The sequence below is a fragment of the Sinohyriopsis cumingii genome, chromosome 7 (genome assembly GCF_028554795.1).
Source record: "Sinohyriopsis cumingii isolate HCF-2022 chromosome 7, ASM2855479v2, whole genome shotgun sequence".
NCBI lineage: Eukaryota > Metazoa > Mollusca > Bivalvia > Unionida > Unionidae > Sinohyriopsis > Sinohyriopsis cumingii.
Window position 1 is genome coordinate 16,366,260 of NC_142967.1, and position 27,970 is coordinate 16,394,229.

Sequence of the window (27,970 nt, forward strand, 5' to 3'; positions counted from 1 at the left end):
GGCACCGCACTTGTCTGCATGTATAAGTCACTTGATATATACATATATACAGATAATTTCTCATAGTCTGTCAGTGACCCAAAGGCACGCCGAGGTTTACTGCATTGCAAGAAATGAGACTCGCTGACAATGAGGACACTGCCTATATGCAAAAAGGTAATTCCGTAATGAGTTTATTATCATTAGCATGTGTGTGTGTGTGTGTGTGTGTGTGTGTGTATTTAAGACACCTTTTGAACATGTGCATAGTGTAAATATCAGGTTACAATTTTCATTTGACCGAGACAGTAACATAAATAGCCACTCCGTAAGTACCGTGTCTCACTCGACCTAGTGATGCCATGATTGGTATTTACTTGTTCATGTAGATTGTAGTTTAAAATTTCAGTTCCTTCTGGGCGGATATCGACACTTTTCTCTCTTCTTTGCTTGTCTTGCTTATCATCCTTTCTTTTTTTCTTACTAATAAAGACGATATATCTTTCATGAGATAAGGACAGGCTGTAATTATAATCATACTAGAAACTTATGCAAAATTCATGTACACATATAAAGGGGGGGGGAGATGTGAACTGTGGGACAGTGTGTGTGTGTGTGTGTGTGTGTGTGTAAAATGATGAAAAAAACAATCAAAATCTAGAACGAAACCGTTATCTGTTACAACCGTGTCACTCTTGTATAAGTATAAAGTTTTATTTCATTGACATAAGGTATATAGAAGTGTGCGTGTGCAAGTGTGCAATTTTCAAAATATAGTAATCGTAACAGATGTACTGGATCTTTGAGAAATCGTTTTTGTCAAGAAACGTTCTGTAAGACACAAACGTGACAACGTTCAGTGCCACAAGTCCGAGAAGTTGACGGCAGTGGCGTCACTCGGGTTGGTGTCACCCAGTGCGGTAGCTCATGGTGTCACCCCCATGGTCATCCTTCCGTAACAGACCATACAGAATCCTTAGTAATGTCATTTTGGTGTCACCCCCTCTGATGGTGTCACCCGGTGCAGTCCGCACCCCCCCCCCCCCCGCATCCCCCTAGCGACGCCACTGCTGTGCCTGCTAGTCATGTATTTAACTATGATCGGTTATCTGCTTATGAAATCCAACTAGACCGAGCAGTGTGTGCTCTGTAAAATTTGCAATTTTTCATTTTGGTGTCACCGCTCTGAGATGGTGTCACCCGGTGCGGTCCGCACCCCCCTAGCGACGCCACTGGTTGACGGATCCCTTTTCAAGGTTTGAGACACAAACAAATACTAATCAAAAACGCAAAAACGTACAAAATAATGTATCTGTTTATGTGCATTATAAAAATAAAAATCAACGAATATGAAAGGCAAGAAACCGTGTACTATAAACTATTAATATTTATGCAAATCTGGTATTTCAGTTCGTCAAGAATACTGTTATGCATTTGACGTGCCCACATGTGGTCTATTTCAATCTCTCTCTCTCTCTCTCTCTCTCTCTCTCTCTCTCTCTCTCTCATATATGTGCAAATGCAATGATCTCAAAAATGACATTGCAGTTGTAAATGACTTGGCAATACTTGGAAGGATATACAAATGTCTTGCTACCATTACGTATGTATACCTCTTATTTAACTCATGTTCTTTTACCTCCATTGCTAAGACAGAATATGTACTTACACCGGTATGAATTGGATTATGTCCTAATTACCTACACAAATAGTACTGTCATCTGATAAATATGTGTTTGACGCTCTGTTAGTTTAAAATGAAAAATGCTTATTCTTCTAACATCACAGTATTTAATATTTTATCATAACGAGTATTTCTTTCCCATGAATACTGGCTGGATAATTGAACCTTTCCTCGACATATTGTTTCAAATTGATCATCACTATAGCCACATCATAAACAATGGCGTCTAAAGGGCCTAACATTTAAAGTTTTAAATGAGCAATTGACTCATAGCCTGCTTTTGGTATTTGATATTTTATTTATTAAAAACAGCGATTGGCGATCGAATGATAAGGAAAAATGTGGGTCGATTGACCGCTTGATTAACCTAGGAATTATTTGCTTGATAGGTTTCTTTCCTTATCATGCCAGTAAAATTAATTGTGACAGACATATTGTCAATCATTCTGTGCCTAGCACTGTATGTGAAGTGACATTTAGTATGCTCCCAATCCATTACATCTTCGCTAGCCACGGTTGGACTATCCACTTCGTTCCTCTTTGACCTTTGACAGAGGTAACTAGAACAAACAACATTTACCGTTCCACTGTCTGGCTAGATGCAGCTGATTGCGATCCAATCAAATTGCTCGTTTCATTTCCCTAAGAAAATCATTGCGAATAATCATTGCGGCATCTTTCAACAACATAAGCTGATCCATTAAATTGTTAGTTACATCGATAGACGACAATAATTGGGAATAAGGTTGCTGGATTCGTAGAAAACTTCGCTTGTCATAATTTAGTTTTCCCATTTAAATTGTTTATAAATATGTTTTCTTTTGTGTCAATACATGCAGACATCACGGAGGTCGGCATTTTGAATATCCAATAGATGTAATGTTGCTGATTGATTTCTCCTGCTATATGCAGTAATATGTGCATCCATAGTATGGCATTTGTTCAAGACACAGCAGTGTGGGTATGTGAGAAAGCATGCCGGTAGCTTCTCGTGGGTCGGTGGTTCTTTCCAGGGTTTTCCCGGGTTCTTCCTCCACCATTAATACTGGCCGCCATGTATAGCATATCGTCTGCTGAAAAATGGCGTTAAACCCAACAGCAACAACAACAACAACATCAAGACACTGTTTGGTCTACCTGCGCATGTCAAGGGTCTTCGTGAAAGAAGTGGATCTATGACTTTTGGTTAGCGAAGGTGAATTAATTACTGCTTATATGTGATAGTCTGTACCACTAACCAATCTTATTACAAGCTATGTTTGAATAGAATCTATGTTGTAAATGAAATCGGCAAACTTGTCATGTGAAATAAACTAGACGCTATGAAAGGTCCTTTAGTGAAAACCTCAAGTTGTTAAAACAATCCGTTCAGATTCCGGTCTTGATCTTCACGTTTTCGCACAGGACTAAAAAAGAAAAGAAAATGGACTCGCCTCATTTTTCCCATTGTGGTGATATAAATATATATTTCCTTGGGTAGGTTTTAAATTTTTTTTCTTAATTTTCATTTCTGAATGATGGCGTCGATTTTGGTTTGAGAGTCCACATCTAGGCTTTACTTCTGATGTGTATTTTAGAGATGTGTTGTGATATGATTTGGATTTTTAACGTCGCTTTAACAATTTTTCAGTCATATCGTTACGATGTCAGCAGTGTGGCAGTTTATGGTGATGTCTAGCACTGGGGCATCATGACGCAAACATGTAACATGATGTCCCACCCAGTTACATTATCCTGACACCAGCTCGACAAGTCCTAACACTAACCTCTTAATGCTGAACGCCAAGCGAAGCAGCTGTTAGTACCATTTATATAAGTCTTTGGTATGACTCGGCCGGGGATCGAACCCACGACCTCCCACATACGAGGCGGACGCTCTAACCACTAGGCCACCGGAGCGGTCGTATTTTAGAGACGATGCATGGCTGTTTTCATTTGTAAAATGTTTCTAAGCTTAATTAAAACCCTACCAATATGAGATTCAACGTATTTACATCAAGGAATCAAAATGTAAAGATTTGTGGCAATATGATAATATACTTCAGATTTAAGAAATTTACAAGAAGTGTTTCATGTCAATGTGCAACATTTCAATTTGACGCATCAGTTATCAAAGATATTGGACAAATGTTTAATGATTTTAAAATAAGCTGCAATGAGAAAATTATTTCATATACTTGACCATGATAACATTATTAATGAATTGAAAAGAGTATTTCATAATCAACTTAATTGGGCAGTACGATGGAAACAGCTGGATGCGGAATATATTACTAACATTTGAGAGTATACCAAAATCAGTGAAATCTATTTATAACTTTAATATCCACGTTCAAAAAAGTATTTCACTATCTGAATGGGCATAGTTTTTCAGCTAGTATTTAATTCAAATGGTTGTTGTTGTTGTAGGGTTTAACGCCATTTTTCAGCACACGATAGGCTAAATATGGCGGCCAGTATTAATGGTGGAGGATGAACCCCGGAAAACCCCGGAAAGAACAACCGACCCACGAGAAGCTACTGGCAAGCTTTCTCACATACCCACATTGGCCGAATCCGAGACTCGAACCCACGCAGACAGAGATGAGATGGCAATGATCCGTAACGGAGAGCGCTTTAGACCACTCGGCCACTCGGGGCCCTCTATTCAAATAGTAAAAACAAAAGTCTAAACCACTTTAACGTAGACTGTAATAACTACAATATTCCTCTTCATTGTGAGTTTAGATACAAGAATGGAAAATATGAACCAGTTAATAATAATAATAATAAGAAGAAGAAGAAGAAGAAGAAGAAGAAGAAGAAAAAGAAGAAGAAATCAGCGAATGCAACTAATGAAGAATAAATTAGCATATTAGGATAGTAACAATTAAGAAAATGTTTGCAATGTTTCTCTACATAAGCGGTTAGATATACTTTTTCTGCAAGATGATAACGAATTAACTGATAAAGGTATTAGAAGGTTAGTTCAAACCATCAGATAATGCGTGATTTTCGTGTTAGGGACTTCTGTTCATAGCAAAATGTATATGACACAGTCTCTTTCAACTGTTCCAGATTCAGCAAAATGTTTACCTTGGAAATTATTTTAGGCGAACCAGATTATGCCTCAGATTAAACAATGCAATAATATTTCAACAATACGTTTCAGATTTGAAAGTTAGAATAGACTGTGTTGTTAGTGGTGATGGTAGATGAATACCGTCTACTGGATACACCAAGACTCTAAAGTGTCGTCCCGTAGCGTTAAAACAGAACCGAATACTGCTATAAATACAGACGATGTAAGACAAAATAATTGCTTTCAGCAGATAATCTCAAATAATTCGTCAACAGATGGACAATTACATCAAAGAAGAGAAAGTGAGAGAGAACAAAAGCAAACCATAAGAACAAACATGGCTATTATATCATAATATTAATGTTCAGCACATGGTTTAAAATACATAGTCCTTGAACTGATCAGTCATTTATATTGATGCTGATGTTTGCCGGTGTAGGAGGGCTATTAATGGTTGTCGTATCTGTCTTCTTTAAGTGATTTGCTTTTGGTGAATTTGTTAATCTTTTCATTTGATACAATATGGTTATTTTCAATATATGAAACGGGCTTTTTCTCTGAGCGTACAATTTTGAACTTTGTTATAGTTTGTACTCATTGAGATCCAACTTTCTCTGTATTCTTACATCATACAAAACCATTTCCTGGGCCACAATACCAGCTACATTTCAACATATGCACACACCTTTTACATCCTTGGCATGTGATATTTTTCTTTTCCGTTTTATTAGTTTTGTAATGTTACATTTATAAAAATCTAAAAGCCCTGATTTATTTTGCTTCTATTGTTTAAAAATGAATCATACCTTGTAATTATCCTAACATATCCTTGTAATGATCCTAACGTATCCTTGTAATGATCCTAACGTATCAATAGTACCTTATATATCACTTACGGAGTTTAGGTCTTCCATTATCTTCGTAATTATTTTCGGTCCATACTGGATGAAATATATAAAATGTTACAATAATCTTCTTCAGCATCTTATATGACCATTTTTATTATCAATTTACAAATAAATGAAGAAACACCACTGCTAACGTTATATGCGATGATTTAAATTGTGTTATCAAAGATCTTCTTACAATACCAACTATTATAATTATTAATGGATTTATTTCAAACTATTTTCATCGTACAAAGTATCAAAACACTAAGTATTTTATTATACTTTGATCCATATTGCTTAATTTCAGTTGACCACTGTATGTTTTCTGTGTACTATTTATTGTAGTGATCCGCTAATTGTAAGTGGTTTCTAGCTCACAAATCAAACACATAATCTTTCTATTTCAACATCCAACAATATTTACCATTGATTATTAATATAAGATGACTTTCATGTTTTGTACAAGTCATCTTTTTGTCGAAGAGCGCAAACTTCACCAGGTACAAATTTCCAATCCCTAATTTCTCCACTTAAATCTTCAAATTTATATTCATCCGGGTTACACAATTCTTAACATTTTGATCAATTTTATATTTAGACGTTCCAAATGTATTAGTTTTCAGGCCATACCTGACAACTTTTTCCACACATTAAAAGGACATTTTTGTTTGCTGTAAGTTGGGTCATGTCCAGGGCTCTATGTAAATGTTTTTATGTCCCTCGATCACTTTAGTTGATAAATTCTCACTTTTGTGCAAGATCTTGCGACAATTTTGTCTTTAAAGTTATATTAAGCCTTTCTCTTGGAGATGCTTTCCTATCGAAGAAAATATTGCCTGTCCTCGTAAGCCAGCATAATTGTAACGTTTCGGTTGTAAAAGTATCGTCCTCCATGAAATTATAGCTTTCTTCATGTGACTCTGTAAAGATACTTTCATAAACAGCTTATCCCTGTTTACATCACTTTTTCAGTCCCTGTGTACTTGGTTGAAAATGTGGTTGAATGTTTTTATATCAGTTATTATCCTTCCAATATGCATGCAAATATACATATATTCCTGCTATTGAGAACCAATGGAGATGATATTGGTATAAGTGCCTAAGACATTGCTACTTTGTTATTTATTTTACAAATTCTTCTATTTGCAAACAAAGATCAATAGTGATAGATTCTACAGCATGTGGAGACGCGACTGCAAAATTTCCAGCATTAATAGCAAAGTAGTAATGTCGGTATCAAAAAGGTAATGCTTTCTACTTTCTTGCTTAGATGGGATGACGCTTTGTTCTAATATAACCATCTTGAAAAAATTTCGAGAGAGTAGAGACACAACCTGCCTTTAGCACCAGAAATGATATTTTTCATTGATTTCAAAAGATGGGAGAGTCTCAAATTACGTTCAACGATTACGATATTGAATTATATAGATTGTTTATTCTGCACAGTGGAGTCGGTAAAATCACTAAAACTGTAAAAATGGGAAAAAGTATTAATTTGATATTTGATACAATAATGTGCCATCTTTGGTGTCAGCTGAATTTGTTAAAAGCTTTGAAAAACTTATTACTATTTCTTTATCTCTAAAACAAAACACATTTAAAACTAGAGAGAGAGAGAGAGAGAGAGAGAGACTTGCAGACAGACAGACAGACACAGAGATTGTGTTCTAACACATAACATACAGGAATCCATTTTTTACTGTTTACAAATAGATGATACCGAGTTTAAACTTCATTTTACTTACGAATCGGCATAAGAAGTACGTTTGCTGACAGGCATATGAATCAATTCTTAATCGGCTGTAAACACAGCTGTTACGTATCGGCTCACACACTCTATACAACTTTCAACAAATATCAACAACACATATTTTTAAGAAATACATGATACAAAAAAGTGGTATTTTAGTACTTGCCAATTTGAAGGCAAAAATGACGCTATAGCTTTAAAACTCATTAAACCAGATACGATTCGGTTAATTGCTGGCAATCGATCAATATCGACAAGGCTGTGCGGGTCACCGCTGCATAGCTTACATTGCTAAGTGAATGCGTCTTAGTCATTTGCCATGGTCTTCAGTACAATATCTCTTTCTCTTGGTGTAACTAGTGCTTCGAAAAAAATGTTAGCGAAATATTTAATCACTTTCTAGAGCACATTTTGGTTTTAATTGTGGATATAAGCACTTTTATCTAATAATACTAATCTTTTATGTGTGGTTTTATATTTTAAACAGTAATTTTAATAATGACAATTTACGAGGGATGTGACATAGAAAGAAATACCGTATGTCGGATTTTGTTCATTGCGGTCTTAAAAAGAATATTAATGTAATGATTATAGATATTGAAGTTTATTACGCTTCGAAACTCATTTGGGTTGGGTATCAATCGTCCAATCCTCCTTAACAGAATAATAAATGTATGATTTGTTATGACTTATAACATGTTTTAATGATGTTCTTGAACACACAATGTATATAATAATAATGGCTTGAAATAATTGGATCTATAACTATTTCATAATAGTGATAGAAAACTGACATTGAATTTACTTATTCATGATATCGATGAGTCATTAGCAAAATGCATTGAAAGATCTTTTCTCATTTTAGCATAAAAGGCACATACTATGTGCAACCTATGCATCATTAATCCACGGAAATAAAAGGCGGTGCACTCGAATTTTATTGTCTGAAATTCCGCTACGTTGTTCTTTATCTGTGCTCAAGTTGTCGGTGAATTTCCAATTCCGCTAACGTCTCGAATTCGGCCACGCTAATTATTTTAGCTACCGAATACAGTTTACTAATTGTGCGGAAACTACTTTGTTCCGCTCAAGCAGTTTTGAGTACTCGCGTATTCGTGAATGTAATCGTATCGTAATTAATTTGCTAACACCACCAGAAACACCAGTTCCTGTCGATATAGGCCCAACAATAATTCTGATTTATGCACTTACGATGGTTAGTCTTGTCACACCATGACACTGTTAGCGTTGCCACATGTTTCACCTTTGCATTAGTGCAGTTTGTCTTTGGCATTTTTTCGACCTTTTATAACAGTACGAATCCATTCCTGGTCTTCACATTTAGTTTCACGGCGTCGCTTTACCATGCTTTTTTATAATATCGCTGCCGGATATTTCATGTGCTTATCGTGAATATTATGAATGTTACATTGTTTCCTCTAGACCAGTACGGTATTTTTGTGAGACATATTTGTGTTTGACTCACCTGTCTAATTCATAGTAGGAACCAATTAGACGGTTACCTTTGTGGTCCGCGCAAACTCATCCCACAAGTGTTTGTAAGACCATGGGCATTACTAACACGAACTATCATCAACATGTTACAGTTATCGCGAATTACTTTAGTTACATGTGTGTATCGTTGAGTCAAATGGACCGCGACTGTGTTTTGTGTCGACCCCGTGGGAATAATTGCCCGGGATCTGGTGCTGAAGCATTACATTTATGAGTATCATTCGATTATTTTCACTTGTATCAATGTCATCAACGGTAGTGGCTTCATCGATGTTGTAAAAGAGATCAATAGTGGACGACGCTGTCGTCTCAACTTGGCTTCTAGTGGTTAATTTAAATTTACCCAGCTGCAACCGGTATATTCGAGGCTGTTCTTGACTATAACCGGATATGACGCCGACCAAAATGCCCATTCAAAACATCTATCATTAGATCTTTTACATTTATCACAGACGGTGGTCGAACATTCTCTGGCGTTGGAAAATAATTCGAGCAACGAAATGGTTGGTATGGGAAAATATGAACTTCGACTTGTGCTCATCTGTCAAAAGTCCATATCGATTTTGTATTTGTGTATCTTCTCGACAATCTTTTCAACTCTTTTGTCGATTACATCATTTATAGCGTTTGTGTTGTTATATTTCAGAATTGTAAAACCGCAGTAAATCTAGGGTAATGTATTTTTATATTCAACCTTGTCTGGTGACTTTCCATTTAGTAGCATAATTAAATGCGCATTAAGAACTATATATGTTTTAACTCCTCCGGGGCTAGAGATTTGTAACGTGTATGTGACTCCAGTGACTCGGTTTAGGAGTTTTGCTAAATCGTTCGATTTTACAGCAAAAGCGATTCGACAACAACTCTGTTCACATGCAGGTTTCCTCAGCCACTCATTGGTGGTTCTGTGAAGGAGCTTTTACTTCCACTGAGACAGGAAGTTCCGGTCCCGAAGTTCGTGATCACTGTCATATCACTGGCGCGTACAGAGGTGTCACACACAACTCATGTAATTTCCGAATAAGAATCTACCGAAATAAAATACACAAAAATACTGTATTGCTTTATAATTTGTGTGGGTATGAAGGTCATTAAAAATGCAAGTAGTAGCATCAGCTTTAAACTAACCAGTAAGATTTACTACAAAAAACATGAAAAAATGCATGACATTTCAACTTAGCCAATTACAGTTTATTGATTCATTACAGTTTATAAATTTCTTCTTGGACTGGTTAGTGATCAAGCTGGAGCTTGATAATTACCCCTCGAAATTATGTCACCAACATTCACCTGTTAACGAGAAAAGAAGTATACCCACAAAATTACATGAGCGACTGGGAAAAGTTTCCCGAAACTCAGTTACCACCAATTGAAGCGTTTTATTCATCTCTGTCGCGTGAAGTGTTTTAGAAAAAGATGATAAACATGGAAACAAAGGTTGGCCGGCATTCGAATGCAAAAACAAAGCTGACTATCATGATCTGTATTTTCACACCTATGTGATGTTTTTCGTTGATATACTTGAAAACAACAATGGAGAAATTACTCAAGCGAAATCGAGTCGACCATGTCTTTGATAGTGAACAAGATAGGATTCGAAGGCTCAGCGTGGACCCGGAATTGGAATCTTGGAAGATCTTTGATGGTGGTTTAGTCGCAGTTCATACTAAAATATCGAACCTGAATCTCATAAACCTAATCGATGAAGGATCGTCTGTGCTGCATTTATCAAAATTGATGATGAACGAATTTTATTACAACAAGATCAAACCATTTCATTAGGATCGTGGCACAATGATTTTTACGGCTGACTGATGATGGTGCGCCTGCGCACTGAGGACCTCCACTACTCCATTAAAATAGTTCATGGAGGTAGTTATGGATTTACTGGAACGGTTTCTATTTCTTCTCGCACAAATGTCCTGCTAGGAGGTTTTGCTGCTCTTTCATTAATATACAGCTCCGGTTGCCTAGTAGTTAAAGCGTCCGCCTCGGATGCGGGAGGTCAAGGGTCGAACCCCAGCCGAGTCATACCAAAGACTTCTAAAAATGGTACTAACAGCTGCCTTGCTAGGCGCTCAGCATTAAGAGGTTAGTGAGAGGACGGGTTGGTCGGGTGTCAGGATAATGTGACTGGGTGGGACATCATGCTGCATGTTTGCGGTATGATGTCCCAGTGCTAGACATCACGATAAACTGTCACACTGCAGACATCGTAACGATATGACCGAAACATTATTAAAGCTACGTTAAAGGTATAACACACACACACACACACACACACACACACACACACACACACACACACACACATTCAAACCGGTAATGTGCGGTTTGTCTTGCAATATCAATTCGTTCCGATACTGTAAATACATAAATGGACCATTCCGAGTCAGTAGCACGGTGTTGTCCACCTTTTAATTCTCAGCATGCATACAGATATCAAACACAATGTCTGAGTACTTCACTTTCGTGAATTAAAAATCTACGACTTGCACATAGTATGCAGCTTTTATGCTAAAATTAGCGAAATGCGTGTGGGATAGCGGCTGTGACCTAGATTAAGAATAAAAACGCACAAGTACTGTCTTCACGCCAATAATGTTAGAGCCTTTATTGATTGATTTATTTATTTATTTATTGCAGATTCCTCATCTGAGTCTCAAAAAAGTTTCTTTCATATCCTTCATTCTAATGGGTCCATTGTATGTATTAATGAAACATTTATCCAAGCACGTCGACGACAATGTGCCAATGTAAGTATGTCAAAGCAGATTTTCTCTTTTTTTGTCACAAAAGTAAGAATTTAAATATTTATATTCATTTGAGTCCATATAAACTGTTGTATATCCATCCATTTGTACATCTGCTTAGTCCACCAACTCATCTATCAGCATTCGTATCCATCCTTCCATATAATCATCTATTTATCCATCCATACCCGAGTTTAATAGAAGCCCAAGGTTAAAGTGCAAGGTCAAATAGAAAAGAGAAGGAAAGGATACAGTAATAGCTTCACCGATGCTATTATCATCCTGAAATTTTAGCAGACATAATTTGCATAGCAGTTAGTCATCATTTCCATAGTCATCATTTGCATGACAATCAAAACGTCATCATTTGCATAACAGTCAAAAAGTCATTTGCATAGCATTCATCATTTGCATAGCAGTTAGTAATCATTTCCATAACAATCAAATAGCCATCATTTGCATAGCAGTCAAATAGTTATTATTTGCATAGCAGTCATCATTTTCATAGCCGTTAGTCATCATTTCCATAGCAATCAAATAGTCCACCATTTGCATAGCAGTCCTCATTTGCATAACAGTTAGTCATCATTTCCATAGCAATCAAATAGCCATCATTTGCACAGCAGTCGACTAGTCATCATTTGCTTAGCAGTCATCATTTTTATAGCAGTTAGTCATCATTTCCATAGGAATTAAATAGTCATTATTTGCACAGCAGTCATTTTCATAGCCATTAGTCATCATTTGCAGTATAATACCTCAACATCCAAAATTGTATATTGTATATATGATCCGTAACAAAATAGTGTGTGTGCAAGAATTACCTGTTTTCGTTACAGATTGACATTTTAGAGACCAGTAGTATCCTGATTCTGTGAGGTTAACATATTTTGGCACGATGTTTTATGAAGATGAAAACTTGGGGGGGGGGGGATCCTGATTCAGTTCAGAATATTTTCATCAATGAACAGTATAAAGAAAGATTTGAAACGATAGAGGCATTTAGAAATATGAAATTATTTGCTATGCGTGTGGACGAATGATATACTTATCTATAATTTATCATTTACTTTTCCAGGGTTCTCAAGCACAATACAGATTTGTACTTTAATTTTACATTGTACGGTTGCACAAAACCCTTGAGATGGTACACCTATCATCCCGAATGTTTATCCTTGATGGCGGATCCTTTGTTTGACTTCCGGCTAACCGTCGACCCCGGCAAATCTAAAGTTATTATGTTGAGTGATACGTCTAATTTGAAAATAGGAGATTCGGTGCGACTGCGCATTGACTTGTATGATGGTTATGGACATCGAAGGGATTTCGGTGGAGATGACATCAGAGTGCGAATGTATGATCCTAGCATTGATGCCAGCTCTGTTGGTCACGTGACCGATCACAAAAATGGAAGTTACTTCGTAGAGATGTTGGCGTTATGGAGCGGACGTTCGCGTATCAGCGTGATGCTTTTCTATCCAAGAGAGGCAGTCAGATCCCTGTACCACGTGCGGAGACAGGTAGAAATAATGTTTATAAAGAAAAGAAAAAGGCGCTTATATTTATTAGCTTCTTACCGCTTCCAGATCATATTTAATTGTTTGTCGTTTTTGTTTGTTTGTTTGTTTGTTTTTGTTTGTTGTTTTCTTTTCACCCTCGTGATTAGTTAACTCTTACATTTCTATTCTAATCTATTCAAATGTGCATCTGTTTCAATTTATCGTAGGATTAGTAGCTGCTGTCCTTTCTCGCAGTAGAGCATCATCCGCTGGTTTTGCGTTCCCCCAGTAATATGAACATCAGGTCATCATCCGCTGGTTTTCGTTTACCCACAAAGCTTGCACGAGTTTCTGGGGAGATGGGGATTGGGGGTAGTGCTTAATTTGAAATGACGTTAGATATGTATGTGATGTGATGTGATTTGGATTTTTAACGTAGCTTTAACAATTTTCCAGTCATATCGCTAAGATGTCTGCAATGTGGCAGTTTATAGTGATGTCTAGCACTGGGGCATCATGCCGTAGACATGTAGCATGATGTCCCACCCAGTCACATTATCCTGACACCGGGCCGACCAGTCCTAACACTAACCTCTTAATGCTGAGCGCCAAGCAGCTGTTAGTACCATTTTTGTAAGTCTTTGGTATGACTCGGCCGGGGATCGAACCCACGACCTCCCGCATCCGAGGCGGACGCTCTAACCACTAGGCCACCGGAGCGGTTTTAGATATGTAAGTTCTTCATAAAAATATATATTGAATTGAGGGTAAGTGATATGAAGATAAAGATCACGGTTTCTTAAATATTGTTTTCTCCGTTGAGTTTCATTTTTGGGCAAAGCCCTTAAGTTTTAGCGAATATAGTTCAGTGCAATTTTGTAATTTTCTTCCTCTACATATAATAGGTTTTTACAGTATTGGGTAGAAGCTTGAAGATTATGGTCATTAGTATCGAGAATAGACTTTTTCATTGCATTTAATTTCTGCACGGTATCTCAAGTTCTAATTAACAAATTTCAATAATATTTTAAATGTATGTTTTTCATCAGTAAAGAAAGAAGGTTGTCTCAATTAAAGGCAAAATATCAATATTACTCAAAACTTGACATTTCCGTCACCACTCGCAGCCTGTAAACAAACAATAACATAAGATCTAATGAATATGTTTCAATCGAATTCATTGCGTATGAATATGTTTCCATTGAATTCATTGTGTATGAATATGTTTCCATTGAATCCATTGTGTATGAATATGTTTCCATTGAATTCATTGTGTATGAATATATTTCCATTGAATTCATTGTGTATGACTATGTTTCCATTGAATTCGTTGTGTACGAATATTTTTCCATTGAATTCGTTGTATATACTAACCTTGCTAAAAAAATAAATCCATGTATATTTGTCAGCAACAGGGTACATGTTACTAGAAAAAGATATTATGACTATTCTGTGAATTTCCGCATGAAACAATAATCTGTAAATTTCAATCAAATCAGACATATATGTTTCCATTCTTCCAAAAAGACAGCTGACTTTTTTTATGAGGGGTATGACGATAACCGTCTTTGTTTCTTAGAATAGATTATGTTTTCCAATGTGCTTTGGAACGCAAAAAGGTTTTCAAAATACAGTATGTTCATTAATTTCAGCCGGAGGTAAAAGTTTGAAAAGATAATCGTAAGATTTTGTTTTATCGTGTATCTTTTGCTGTGCGATTGTTTGTCTTGTGTTTTATGCAGTGCGATGGTTTGTCATGTGTTTTATGTAGTGCTCTGGCTTGTCATGCTGCTTGTGTTATGCTTTAGTTTCCGTTATTCAATAACTTTCTTTGTTATTTGATAAATGATATCGTGTTCTTTCTCCATAGTATACCTTGTACGATGAGAAATTTGTAAGAGAGAACTATAACCTTACCTTTCAGTAACAAAATATGTTAAAGCATAATTAGTGTGTGTGTGTGTGTGTGTGTGTGTGTGTGTGTGTGTGATTTGGATTTTTAACGTAGCTTTAACAATTCTTCATATAAATTATAAATCTAAGTCAAAGTTTAAAACAAAGCTAGGTAATTGTATTGCTGATTTAAAAATACAGTACTAAAATTGTTCCTTGGAAATAGCTTAGCTGAAGTTGTTAATGATGAGAATAGACGTGTACAGAGTTGAAGTTATTATCATGCTTTGTATAATTTAGAAGACGCAAAAACGTAATTAATATCAGACCATGGATCCACATTTCCAAGATGGAAGATCTTTTTCCTGTGTTACTTTATGAGTAGATTCGGATATTTTTAATAAATTCCGTCCTGGTATTTTATAATTAAACGCCGTTTTGAATAAGGTTATGGCAAATGACTGTACCACAAGAATTGCGTTAATTAATTTGTAAATTATTTAATAAATATTAATATTTCAGTCTAAAAAATAGTGGGTCTTATGTAAAAGTGTACATGTTTTGTATATTGTAACAGACTTGAAGACCTTATATTGCATATAAATCAACTGCTCATAAAACCCCCAAAATCGATCATAAATTTTCCTGAAGGTCTGAGATGAACAATATGTATATAATGAACACAAATAAAGTAGATATTCCTTTTATGTTGTATAATCTGTGTTGAAGTTACCAAGGGATAATGTTGATAAAAAAAAATCAAAAGATAATTTATATAAATGTTGTCAGTGGTCTGATAGATGTCTCTTTAAAGTAGAATATATCTGGAAATTTGAAAATGAGTTTGGTATACCAGTAAATGTGTATGAAATATTTCTAGCGAGAGACGGTATAGCTGTGTTAACAGCAACATGCACTGGGGGAGCAACTAAAAAAAAAACTACATGAAACCAGTAATAATAACTCAAACAGAGAGAAAAATTATTATGTGATCTCAAGGATTACCAAAATTGACGTCATTATTACCTTGCTATTAAAACCTTTTAAAGAATCATACCATCAAAGATAAAGGCCAGAAATATGACAGTTGAAAATACATTACTTAAATGCACTGCTAAATCGAAACTTACTATATATATATATATATATATATATATATATATATATATATATATATATATATATATATATATATATATATATATATATATATATATATATATATATATATATATATATATATATATATTTGTTTTCTCTTCAAACGTCGTTATTGCCTTAGCACTTGAAATTGAATTAGAAATTTGCTTCTAATAGTTTTTGGATCTGAACATCAAACCGCTTTAATCTTCTGGATATTTTGCAGTCTAAACTAAAACCCATCGTCTGTTGAAATTATATTTCGACAACATTATTGTTTGTGGGCAAGCATATGTAGAACACCACATTTGTGTAAGAGATTGAGTAGTTGCACTTGGTACGTTTTCTCACTTTCATATGATTGTTAGACCGTGCTAGAATTATAGGTTATTGCATTTGTACGGGAAATTATGAACGAGTTTTTCGATTGGAAATACTGCACGACCTTGGGAGTGTGGTATATCCATCGGACAAAACGAGTTCATATTTTCCCATTTCTGAATTATCTTTTGTAAAAACAATTTACTTTTGAATGTTACTGGTTATAAAACCGCGCATTATTTTCATTCGTCGGTGAATATGTTTGTGCCCAGGAAATGAAATGCGCAGAATCTGAGGCAGAATTAACGAATCTGTTCCTCATCTTTTGTCTCTAAACTATTCCTATTAGAATAGAAACAGAATCACAAATGAGTAATGATTGAATTTTAAATGTTTGAAGCTCGTTAAAATGTTCGGCTTTTCCTAGCCAAGCCTAGCAGAAGCTGGACTTTATTCAACTTGTTGAATAAATAAATTATTTTAATATCTCTTGCATTAACATAGATTTCATATCTCTCTTTTTTTATCCATTTGTTTCAGCTCTTCTTCCGTCCGATTATACCCGTTATATCTTATTGTATAACATATTGCATTATTAAAGCCTGATTCCAGTTTGTATTATTTGGTTTCTGTCGGAATGGAGTTATTTATATTTTTGTTATTCGTCAAATCTCAATTCTTTTTCCAGTTGATTATACACACTTCATCTGGAATAACTCTCGTCCAATTGTCAAATATAAAATATTTGCTATTTTTAAAAAAAAAATACAAAATGCATGAGGGTTGTGATGAAGATTTGGCAAAATATTGAAGTCTCTATACTTACCCCAGAAATGATAATGAACACTTGGAATATATGATTAATATTAATAATGTAACAATTACTGCGACAGCTGCTATATTAAGTAGGTTACTATCAACGATTGTTATGTCTGTTGTATATTGCATCAAATATTATGTAGGTAGGTGATGGTGGAGGGGATACTTCTCCGTTAGAAGACAACGATGATTCAAACATTGACGGCAAAAATTAAAATGTTTTTACTAAATAGTGGTAACCGTATGTTTAAATTAGGCAAAATATCAGTCGAATTGCCTGGACCTATTGGTGGAGGGATACGTTGTTTGCTCAGGACAACAGTCCAAATTGTGATGCTTTGATTGTTATGGCCTTCAGTGGGTGTGTTATTTAGATTTTAATGATGTGTAAAATTAGTATAAAAATTGAGGTCGTAATTGTATCTTTCTTACACTTTAAGAGCACGTTGTTTGTTTCAAACACATTGTATTTGGATTTCTCACTGTTATGTTAGAAAGGGAGTAACAGCAGCACATGAAACTATAAAGTATCATGATATATTTTTGCTTGTATACTTCATCATCTATATTGCTTTTGTCTCTAATTGAACTTTGTCCGTAAGTGAGGTTCGCGTAAATTTTCCATAATTTTTGAGTGCCAAACGTTATCGTGCAAAGCTGTGTTTAATGCAAAGTAACTTATACAATCTGAACTCCCGAAAAAGCAACCATATTAGCGAACCTGACGTTAGGAATGTCATCATCGTAATCTTTTCTTCTACACAATTGCTCACATCTTGCTTGTCCACTGAAATTTGTGTGGTACTTTCAGCCTTAGAAATAGCACTCTTTCCTACGTTGGTATTAATAGTATTGATGAACTCCGGTTTAATGAAAATACTTAATTTGTGTAAGTTGTTATTGCATCGAAAGACACAACCTCTGTTGATGTCCATTTCACTTGCCATCAGAATTAGTACTTCGCCGCTAAAAATAAAGTCCAATGTCTCAGATAGTCGTGGAAATAAAGACTCTGTAATGCTTCTTTCGCTTCCACTTGGGCACCTATTATGAATATTTCGTATCTCCTGATATTCTGATATAGACCAGGAATGTTTTCATGTCATATAATAACAATCTTTAAAACTAAATCATTCCATTAATTTTCTCGTCTTTGGTAATCAACTTATTAAAACAAAAATGATCATTTTGCTTCAGTTTCTCAATTAAGTCAACACAATCTGTTACACTTAGTTTGACGCATCTTCTGGAGACCTAACTCTGGTGATATCTTAGTCCAGTATATTCTTGCATATTATTCTACCGATACTTTAGCCATGATGAATCTCCACTCGTGATGATGAGGAATGTTAACAATGTTGCAGATAATTGCAAATTGTGCCATTCTGGTGCTGTTACGGAATTGTATTTATTTATTAAGTACAAGCAGTCGAGTTTCGATTTTTGTGAATGTACAATGATATCCGATGGTGATTTATGTATATTGTTAAATATTTCGAAACAGTGAGTTCGGTTTATCCTATGTCGCACGTGCAAAGTCCTTCGATCTGAAAAAAAACGAATACTTCCTCCGTGTATGGTTTCATCGTCTGTGTATAAATGCCTCACCGTAAGACTAAATCTTCACATTACGGAACGTCTTGTCAGCGAACGGTCTACTTTAAGGACTTGAACATATTCAGCTGTAGAGTTATGTGAGTTATTGATTAATGTCTTGTGTATAAGTTATAATTATTGTACTACCACGATTTTATTTTTGTATATTTTCTATGTAACTCCGGCTTGCATAGTATAATGCAAATACTTTATATTCTTGTATGTGACTTAACAGGCGATTTTTATTAGCAATTAAGTTGCATTTTTAAGAAACGTTTAGTACAGTAGGATTCTTATCGGACACGGGTAGGTTCACTTCTGAACCTGTTTATTGCTTTGGAATTATTGTGCCGATATTGTAATCTGTAAAGCATACCGTATATAACGTCATTACGTGTTATCGTATATGCCCGTGTCATACAGAGTACACAGTGTTAGATGTATTTTCAGCTGATCGGAGTCAACGTGGTACCAGCTGTAGAGCTAACCATAGAAGTTGACCATAGCAGCTGTAAAACTGAACCATATCAGCCATAGAGCTGATTGAACAGTGTTGCTATTCGAGTAGCAGGTGATCGTGCGTTGCTGACCGATTGGTTGGCGCAGATTGCTTTATTCACCAAGGAATTGAATGGTGGTCAGTGACTACCTGGAATACCGACTGCTTGATTGACCAGTGGGACTGGTAGCCAAGTGCACTGGTGACGGAGTGTGTAACTCCATGCATGTAATCTTTTAGCTGTGGACTAATTTTGGGGTTTGTAATACCCAGTGTCTTTGGGATTGTCAAGATATTTTGTATGATATATATCCCTTTGTTTTCATCGTTTTACTATTTGAGTTAAATACCTCATTTTTCACTCTCTGAGTGAATTCATTTTTACTATTTGAGTAAAACACATCATATTTTAGCCGTGTGAAATTATTGTGAATCATTCACCTTTTTTCACGGTACACCTTTGTCCTTGTACTGTGTCAGGTCATTTATTTGTATTTTCATTTGTTGCATTATTAGGTTCGTGCGGATTATGTTAATTTGTCCAATAATTTGTTTGCATCAAATGATTCCTCACCAGACAAAGGTGTTCAACATTCAAAGATCAGGAAACATGAAACGTTTTGATTTGACTTAACTCCGGAATAATTTTGTCTGCAATCGGTTTCTGTTTATTTAATTCGATTAACAATTGCAGTCTTATCTGTTACAAGGGTCGCCATTTTTTAATATTAAAATGTAACTACAAAAATGTTTAATGGCTTGAAACTGAGTTTGAGTATCTTACACTTTTATGGAGCTAAATATACTTTGCATATCATTTCCTTGCAATCATACAGTCTGTAAACATCTCGGTCAGTTTAAATTATGTGCCCGATTTTAAAACTTTCCTCAATAAAGTTAGGAAGTCGTAAGTTTTTTTAAAAATATATTTATTCAAATATATATGTTGTCAGGTAACCAAACAGATTTATTCATTCATTTTTTTTTTGGATCTATTTTCTTCTTTCTTTCTTTAACATGAGTTATGTATAGTGACATGTAATGATTGTTATTGTGTTCCTCAATTGGATTTGGTCATGTTAGCCCACCGTCTAGTGTTTTACCCTGTGTTACATACCTCTTAATAATAGCCTTTAAAACTATAAGTAGCTACAAATAGCTATGCAAGAAACTGAACTTAAAGGAACGTATTATAGGTATCATAAGTAATGCTTTTCACAGTGATTCAGAACGATCTATCGAGATAATACTTTGTCTGATTAATTTTCTTTAAGTGTTATATACAAGCCAACATGAGGAGCATCAAAAACAGACACTTCAGTAATTTCTAACTTTTATTCCATCCTTTAAAGCGTATATATGATATCAAACTTATCTTAAATGTATTCGTCCCCATTGTGTAATCGTAAACAGCTGTGTGTATACTGAATCACCACGTGTGTGTGTGTGTGTGTGTGTGTGTGTGTGTATGTGTGTGTGTTTAATGGAACTTTGTTTTGTATATCTGTTTGTCTAATGGTTGTCTTTTGACCTTGTAAAATTTATCAGATGTTCAAGTTTTATCGTAAATTATGCAGACTGCATTGTATGCGATAACAGTCATCTTCACTAGCCACGGTTCCGAAATAATTACCCTATCCACACCTTGGCGTATCGAGCAGATATTTCTGTGCTTTGGGTCTATGAATGACATTGGATACGGCGGCATGCCACCGCATCCAATCTAAATTAGGTTGTTCAAATTTTAAGACTGTTCCTACATAATTGAGACATGGGGAGCACACAACTTGAGTGAACTGATAATTAAGCGATTTTCCACTGCCAGTCCGTGTTTGTACAATTACCTTTCACTCAAATACATATGTAATTGCTTCTCTCTAGTATATAGTCATAGTTTCGATGTTAAACTTACAAAGTATCCTTTTGTATTCTATTCCCTCCACCATTTCCGGCCGATGTACAATGCATCGCTGTTACACGCTATTGGTTAGTAGGCATTACATACTAAGGGAGGCAACTTATGAAATCCAGTAGATGTCGCTAGAACAAAGCGCTAAAATATCCAAGGTGTAGGTAGGGTTAACATATCGGAACCATTGCTATCGAAGACAGATAACAGTAATATAATATTGTTCCTTATTCATTATGCGGTGTTTAAACAATCGTACTATCATGATTTGTGCAACTTTTCTCGATGTTATCGTCATTAGACGTAATCTGTCAATCTTCATAGTTTTTGAAACATTGGATTATATCATTCCTATGTTACGTATCATAAGACTGACTCTTTTAATGTACTGTATGCTGCTTTGTAACAAAGTAGATTTGTTCACGCTTTTAAAATTGTAAACACGTGGGCATAATATATTGGGACTGTCATAGTTACTTTGACGCTCAACTTGTAAAATAGTTCTTCGTTTCTCTCCTAAAGCGGTTGAATTTAGTACGGTATTATTTCGTATCATTGTTTATGTTGCTTAAATGAAATTGAAATGATTTTTGAGAAATGAAACATACAAAATATATTTAACTGTTTGCATTCAGTATTTCAAAATCGCAGCATGCGGGACTGGTCGACAGCCTTCCTGAATATTTTAGTGTTTCCTATGTGTTAAGGTATATATGCGACATAGGCAACCACCAGTTTCGCACCGAGTGACTAGTATGAATGGCTTCAGAGCCGCGCTCCCCATTGACCTTTCCGACTCTCTATCATGACTGAGGCCGTGTTCACAATTGTTATTATGCTTTACCCCCCTAACGACTTGCCGATGTGCTAGAATGCTGAGCCCTGCAGTTCGACAGGTTGACAACCCACCAGCTCTGGAGACCATAAGGTATTAATTTGAAATTGGGTCTCCGCACCTAGATAGTCAGAAATGATACTTCAAATTTAGCATCCTCAGTTACTGGTTGATACAAGATTTAAAGAGATATAAGATTTCTAAGTCGGATAAGTTGGCATCTCCACAGCTATTTATAGACACTTCATCAATTGATATAAAAACATCACCTGTTTGTAGACCATGCGGATGGAATAGAAAAATTTGCATATATTGTATAGATGCTCAAACTGCACCAACCATATTCCTGTTTGCCAGCAGACAATATTCTGGTGATACACGTTGCGCTTCGTGCAAGGCCAGATTAGTATGTTTAAGGTATTGTTTGTTAGGCTTGTAGTAAGTTATTAACAAGTTTTGAAAATTCAAGATACCTAAGACTTGATTTCTGGACTCACGATCAAAACAAATCTAAGAAACTGTAACCAATTCTTTAATAAACTGTTGACATTTTCTCTAGAAAGGTTACTTATATAGTTTGCTTTCTACTAACCTTGTCTCGATAAAAATGGCAGAAAGTCCCTATTACTGATATGAATTCCGACGGTATTATATGATACACAAAGCCCAACAGACATACTGTACTGGCATCACGCTATAAGAATAATTTTGCATTAGTTAAAAACTAAATCGATAAACTACAATATAGTATGTTGTGAAATCATGGAGATTTCAACCGAAATAAATTAAGCCTTCCATATAATCATCGTGTTAATTTGGCTCATGCTTTGAAGCAAAAGCAAGGCTCCATACACTTTCTCTCTCCTAGTTTTAAACCCATTCATATTCTTCATCAAACTGTGATAGTGATAATATTTCTAAAATTTAATGAGCGTAAACGTTTTTTTTTTTTTATAGCTTACGGGCACCAGAGCCTTGTTGGGGAAATTCCAGACAGAGAGAGCAGAAGCTGTGACACCATGTCATCCTTTCCCAGTTATTCCAGGGTTTAAGGCAGTGTGTAACTTGACCAATGAAAACGGCGGGATGTCTTGGTACTGTGGAAAGCCAAATGACAACAATCTTCTCTGCCATGATTGGGTTGAAACCAAACTCCGAACACCACCTACAAAGCTCCCACTAACCGATGCTGAAAAACGACTCTTGACTAAGTTAGTATATAATCAGGAAAGTTTGAATTCCAAGATTTATGAATTTGTAGAGAATAAGAAACTCTTTTAGTCATTGGAATGGTCACGCATTCAGAATTTCGTCTGTATACCTACTGAGTCAAACCTGGTACAGCGACCATCGGAATATAAAACCAATCCATGTATTAAAGCTATGTTCCACATGGTCCCATTTATGTATACATTTAAATTACCTGCTTACGAATACCAACATCGGTATTATCTCTAGATTACATATTAAAGAGTGATTTGACTATACTTCATTTATCTTTTTAAAGCATTATGAAACGTGTATCATTTACTATTTAATAACATATTTCGCTTCATTTTTAGGGATGCCATTGGAAGAATAATTTCCGATGAAATCGTAATTTATGTTAGCAAAGGTAAGAATTGCATTTTTCTGCTTGTTAACGGACTGTAAACGCATAACCATTAAGTAAATTTGAAATGAAACTAGACAAAATTCACCCTAAAGTTGAAATGATGAGCAGTGCTTAAGAACAACAATGACGACAACAAAAACAGCAATAATAATAATAATAATAATAATAATAGTAATAATAGCAGTAAATAGCAGTAATGTAGTGTGGCACTTGGTGTACAAAAATAATTAAGGTACAAGGGAAATTACGTTAGACCACCATCTTGGACATAATGACACTTTAGGTACAAGAGAATATAACCGTAGTCCATATGTTTAGCATCAGTATGGCACTCGCCACATAAGGGGAATTTACCATTAATCCTCAGAAAGACATCCTTCATTTGTTTAATTATGTATTCAATTTATTTTGTGTGCTTCACTTTTGTCATTGAGTGTGAATAGGGTTTCTTTTTGTCATGTTTAGAAGTCATGAATAAATTATTTACTATTATTTGGGTTCAAAATCTAGCCTTATTTAGGAATTTAAAATGTTCTACAAGCCTGACCTTGTTGCTATACGTCAGGTGACAGTTAATATATAAAAATGAGGTAAACAAATTTATTCAATCCTGTTTTAATATCAGTATTTCAGAATTTATGATCAGAGATTTTAGTTGTATATGAGATGAATCACTTATTTACATTATTCACTGGAATTACAGTGTTCATTGACATTTTGCACTAAGAGACTACTTTGGATTATTGTAAATTCATTGATTCTAGATTATATCATTATCATACATCAGGAGTGGTGGTACATCAACCTTATCAAGACTATTGGTAAATCAGCATATTTATTCAATATTGTAATTCATTCGGAACACATTCTACTTTTGGACATGTGATAGAAATGTATGAATATGTGGGATTTAATTCACTATCGAAAAACAATGACTAATGTTCGAAAAATCATTTCACAAATTCAGTTAGGCCAACGTTTCTCTTGTCGGGCTTGTTTGTCGCTGATACAATGCTAGACTCACCTATGTTCGTCTGCTGGTGCAGCATTAAATCATTTCGTTTCCATGAGGAACAGATGATTTGAGTACTAAACAGTCATGACATCGCTCTCCACAATAAATATGTTGTTTCCAGTTGGTAAATCCTTTCTTACATTTGTCATAATAGTATAAGTATCCGAGAGCTATTGTGATACTGGAAATATCATTACATAATTTTCGTGATACATTTGAATGTCTTTTCCATAGGGACAATTCAGTTCTCAAAACATGGGATCTTCTTAAATGACTTGAGGGTATATTTTCAACGTATAACAAACAACTAACACATCAAATTTTTGTATTTCATTAATTCTACACAAGGTATCTTTCAAAATTCCTGCGTGTTTCAAAGGGGGTTCTGCTTCTGTCCATTGTTGGGGTAAATATGGTTTTCTATATCCCACCCACCCCCACCCCCAAAAACAATTTCTGTTCCGTTGTATCGGAATTCTTCGGCGTAACTCGAGCACCCAAATTTGTATAGGGAAATAATGCTGATTTGTATTGTTCTTACTCCGGACGATACTTCATTTGGTAATGGGAACCTGATCTAGAGAGAAATCTGTGTGCATGTATGTATGTATGTATGTATGTATGTATGCATGTATGGCATCATCCGCTAACTGAAGGTGGTTAAATGTGAATTATGTAAAGGGGAACTTTTGCATCGGTCGTGTCAAACTCATCATTGAATCGATGTTGTGGAGAAAGTTAATTCGGAAGGTGTACTAAATTCGATCCCCCAGATAACTTTAAATTGTCGCTATTAATCGACAGTCTAAAATGATCCTTTTAGCATAACATGGTCGTTTCACTGTATGGGTAACAAAATGTTACAAATAATAATGTTATGTGGCATCCGAATCATTTTCTTTCATAGTCGACCTTCGCTATGTCGGCCTTGAGGATGCGAATGGTGTTAGTTATGGATCCATCATTACCGTTTCAAAATCACAGAGGTGAATTAGTGCTAACACTTCTGTCGGCGTATTGTTGCTAAACAGAACGACGTTCGCAATTTGTTGCCATTTCATGACGATTGGCGATTAAAGTTTAATTGAATTAAGGTTACCTCTCTCCCTTGATAAAGAGAACCACCCACATCCACCTAAGACAATATACCCGCTCAGATTAAATCTGTGAAGATGAAAGAGCCAGAAGAGATTGCACTGTCAGTCAGAGATTTACGAAGCCGGCAATAGTCATATTATTATATAGATATTTTTGTGTATGTGTAAGCACTTATACTCTCTTGTGTGGTGTTATGATAATATCTTTAAGGTCAGAGTGCGTAATCATTCCTACTCCGTTTGTATATATAGCAAGCATCTTCCTACCCTTTTCAGGCTGACAGTATATGTTTGTATTTGTGTAAGCACTTCTTACTCTTTCGTTAGTTGTTCGTCAATAGATAACTAAGTATAGAGCAGTTAGACAAGGTGTTGGTCAGTAGGTGTAAGTGTTAGTCATTAGGTGATGTGTGTTCAAACATATTGACTTATTTAACATTACCATTCAACTTCTACCCATAATGTCATTTTGTACCAAGAGGGAAAAGCAAACAGAATTATTGATACAAAGGGAAATGTGGTGTTAAAGACTAATGGTATATTCCACTTTTACCACAAGTGTCAAACGAATGTTAAACGTTTAAACTAATATTATATTCCCTTTTACCTCAAGTGCCAGTTTGTACCCCAAGTGTCACGCTATACTACCAGCAGCAAAAAAAATGAAGCTAATATCCACGACCATGGTAAGAGATTTAAAATGAATTTTCTGGCCTTCAGTAATTCAGTGATAGCACCAGATATCAAGTTCAACCATACTACAGAAACTAATTTATACCCAAAAATTCGGCCATAGCTACTGAAACAAATATAGCGTGAAACCCGTTGCTAAATATACAGCTAAATATTGTAAATCTGTATCAGTGGCGTAAATCTTACACAACAGTTGCTCCAGTATAAATTTGCTGTATTCAATAAACAAACTTTGCACACTTTTTATTGTACAAATGGTTATTTCTTTTACAGAACGTAACGAAATTTTACAATGTAAGGAATGGACTTTATCATCACTTTGGAATCAAACATCACCCACTGGATTCTTCATTAGAAGGAAGTGGAATTCGTTACTTTGCATTAACGAAATGAACAAAAATGTGCATATAAAATGTATGAATGGAACAAGACTTTATCTCCTCGGAGATTCAACTTTAAGACAATGGTATATTGAACTTAAAGACTTATTGGGTTGTGAACCGAATTCAGAGGCATGGACCCAAGAGAAATGGCACAAACCAGCTTCTTGTTTTAACTCCGAACTCGACTTTGGTATGCAGTGGTTACCACACGCATTTCCATTTTTCACTGGACCAAATTACGAGTTACGGAGATACAAACGACCTATAAGAGCATATATTGATGAAATAGATAGCGACACCAAAGCAATTATTGTGGTGCATTTATATGCCCACTTTCTATCATACCATCCTGATGTGTTCCGGGACAGATTCAAATCATTTGTGGTTAGCGCAAGAAATTTACTAACAAGAAATCCTCATGCAATAATAATGATAAAAGGACCACATTCCTTCAAAGGTGCAGGAGGAGAATATGACAGATTAAATGATTTTTTTGGCTATGTGTACAAAGACATTATGTTGGAAGAAATTGGCGACCTTCGTGACAGAATTATCTACCTTGACATGAAGGATCTGACAATTGCCGAAGATATACCTGAAATACATCCTAATATGGAAATAGTGAGAGAAATGGTAAAACTAATGTTACTATTTGTTTGCTGGAAATAAAAATGCTTCTTGTGTTTTTGGCAAACATGAATGAATAAGGCATTTTATAATTTGAAGAAGAAAAAAAACATAACAAACACAATAGTCGTATTTACTATATACAGCATATCTTCTGAAACTCTGTAGTGTGCATTCTTGTGTATAGGATATATTCATATGTATACATATTGACTACACTATTTATATAATGAGTACATTCATTTTAATAATGTATCAATGCGTGACTGACTATATATACTTGAGTGTATGCACGTGATCTTTGTATTACATAACCTGTTAATATATTGAAGACCATCACGTCGCAGATGCGTCTTTTGTGACTAGATATGTAAGCTTCATTAAAGAATTATTATTA

The 27,970-nt window shown here is 35.3% G+C and overlaps 1 protein-coding gene across 1 annotated transcript; it reads left to right on the forward strand.

The window, feature by feature from the left end:
* The first annotated feature begins 69 nt into the window (after window positions 1-69).
* On the forward strand, window positions 70-27,970 carry LOC149794776 (NXPE family member 4-like). Its single transcript, XM_089964421.1, has 6 exons — window positions 70-156; window positions 11,526-11,635; window positions 12,711-13,152; window positions 23,101-23,354; window positions 23,706-23,758; window positions 26,837-27,970. The coding sequence occupies exons 1-6, from the start codon at window positions 130-132 to the stop codon at window positions 27,613-27,615; spliced, it is 1,665 nt and encodes a 554-aa protein (XP_089820547.1). The 5' UTR covers window positions 70-129; the 3' UTR covers window positions 27,616-27,970.

Excerpts from the sequence above, each read along its gene's own strand:
- LOC149794776 (XM_089964421.1), top strand. The coding sequence starts at position 130 with ATGAGGACACTGCCTATATGCAAAAAG. Across the intron at positions 23,355-23,705 it reads GAAAAACGACTCTTGACTAA|GGATGCCATTGGAAGAATAA; the intron begins GTTAGTATATAA and ends CTTCATTTTTAG. Across the intron at positions 23,759-26,836 it reads CGTAATTTATGTTAGCAAAG|AACGTAACGAAATTTTACAA; the intron begins GTAAGAATTGCA and ends TTTCTTTTACAG.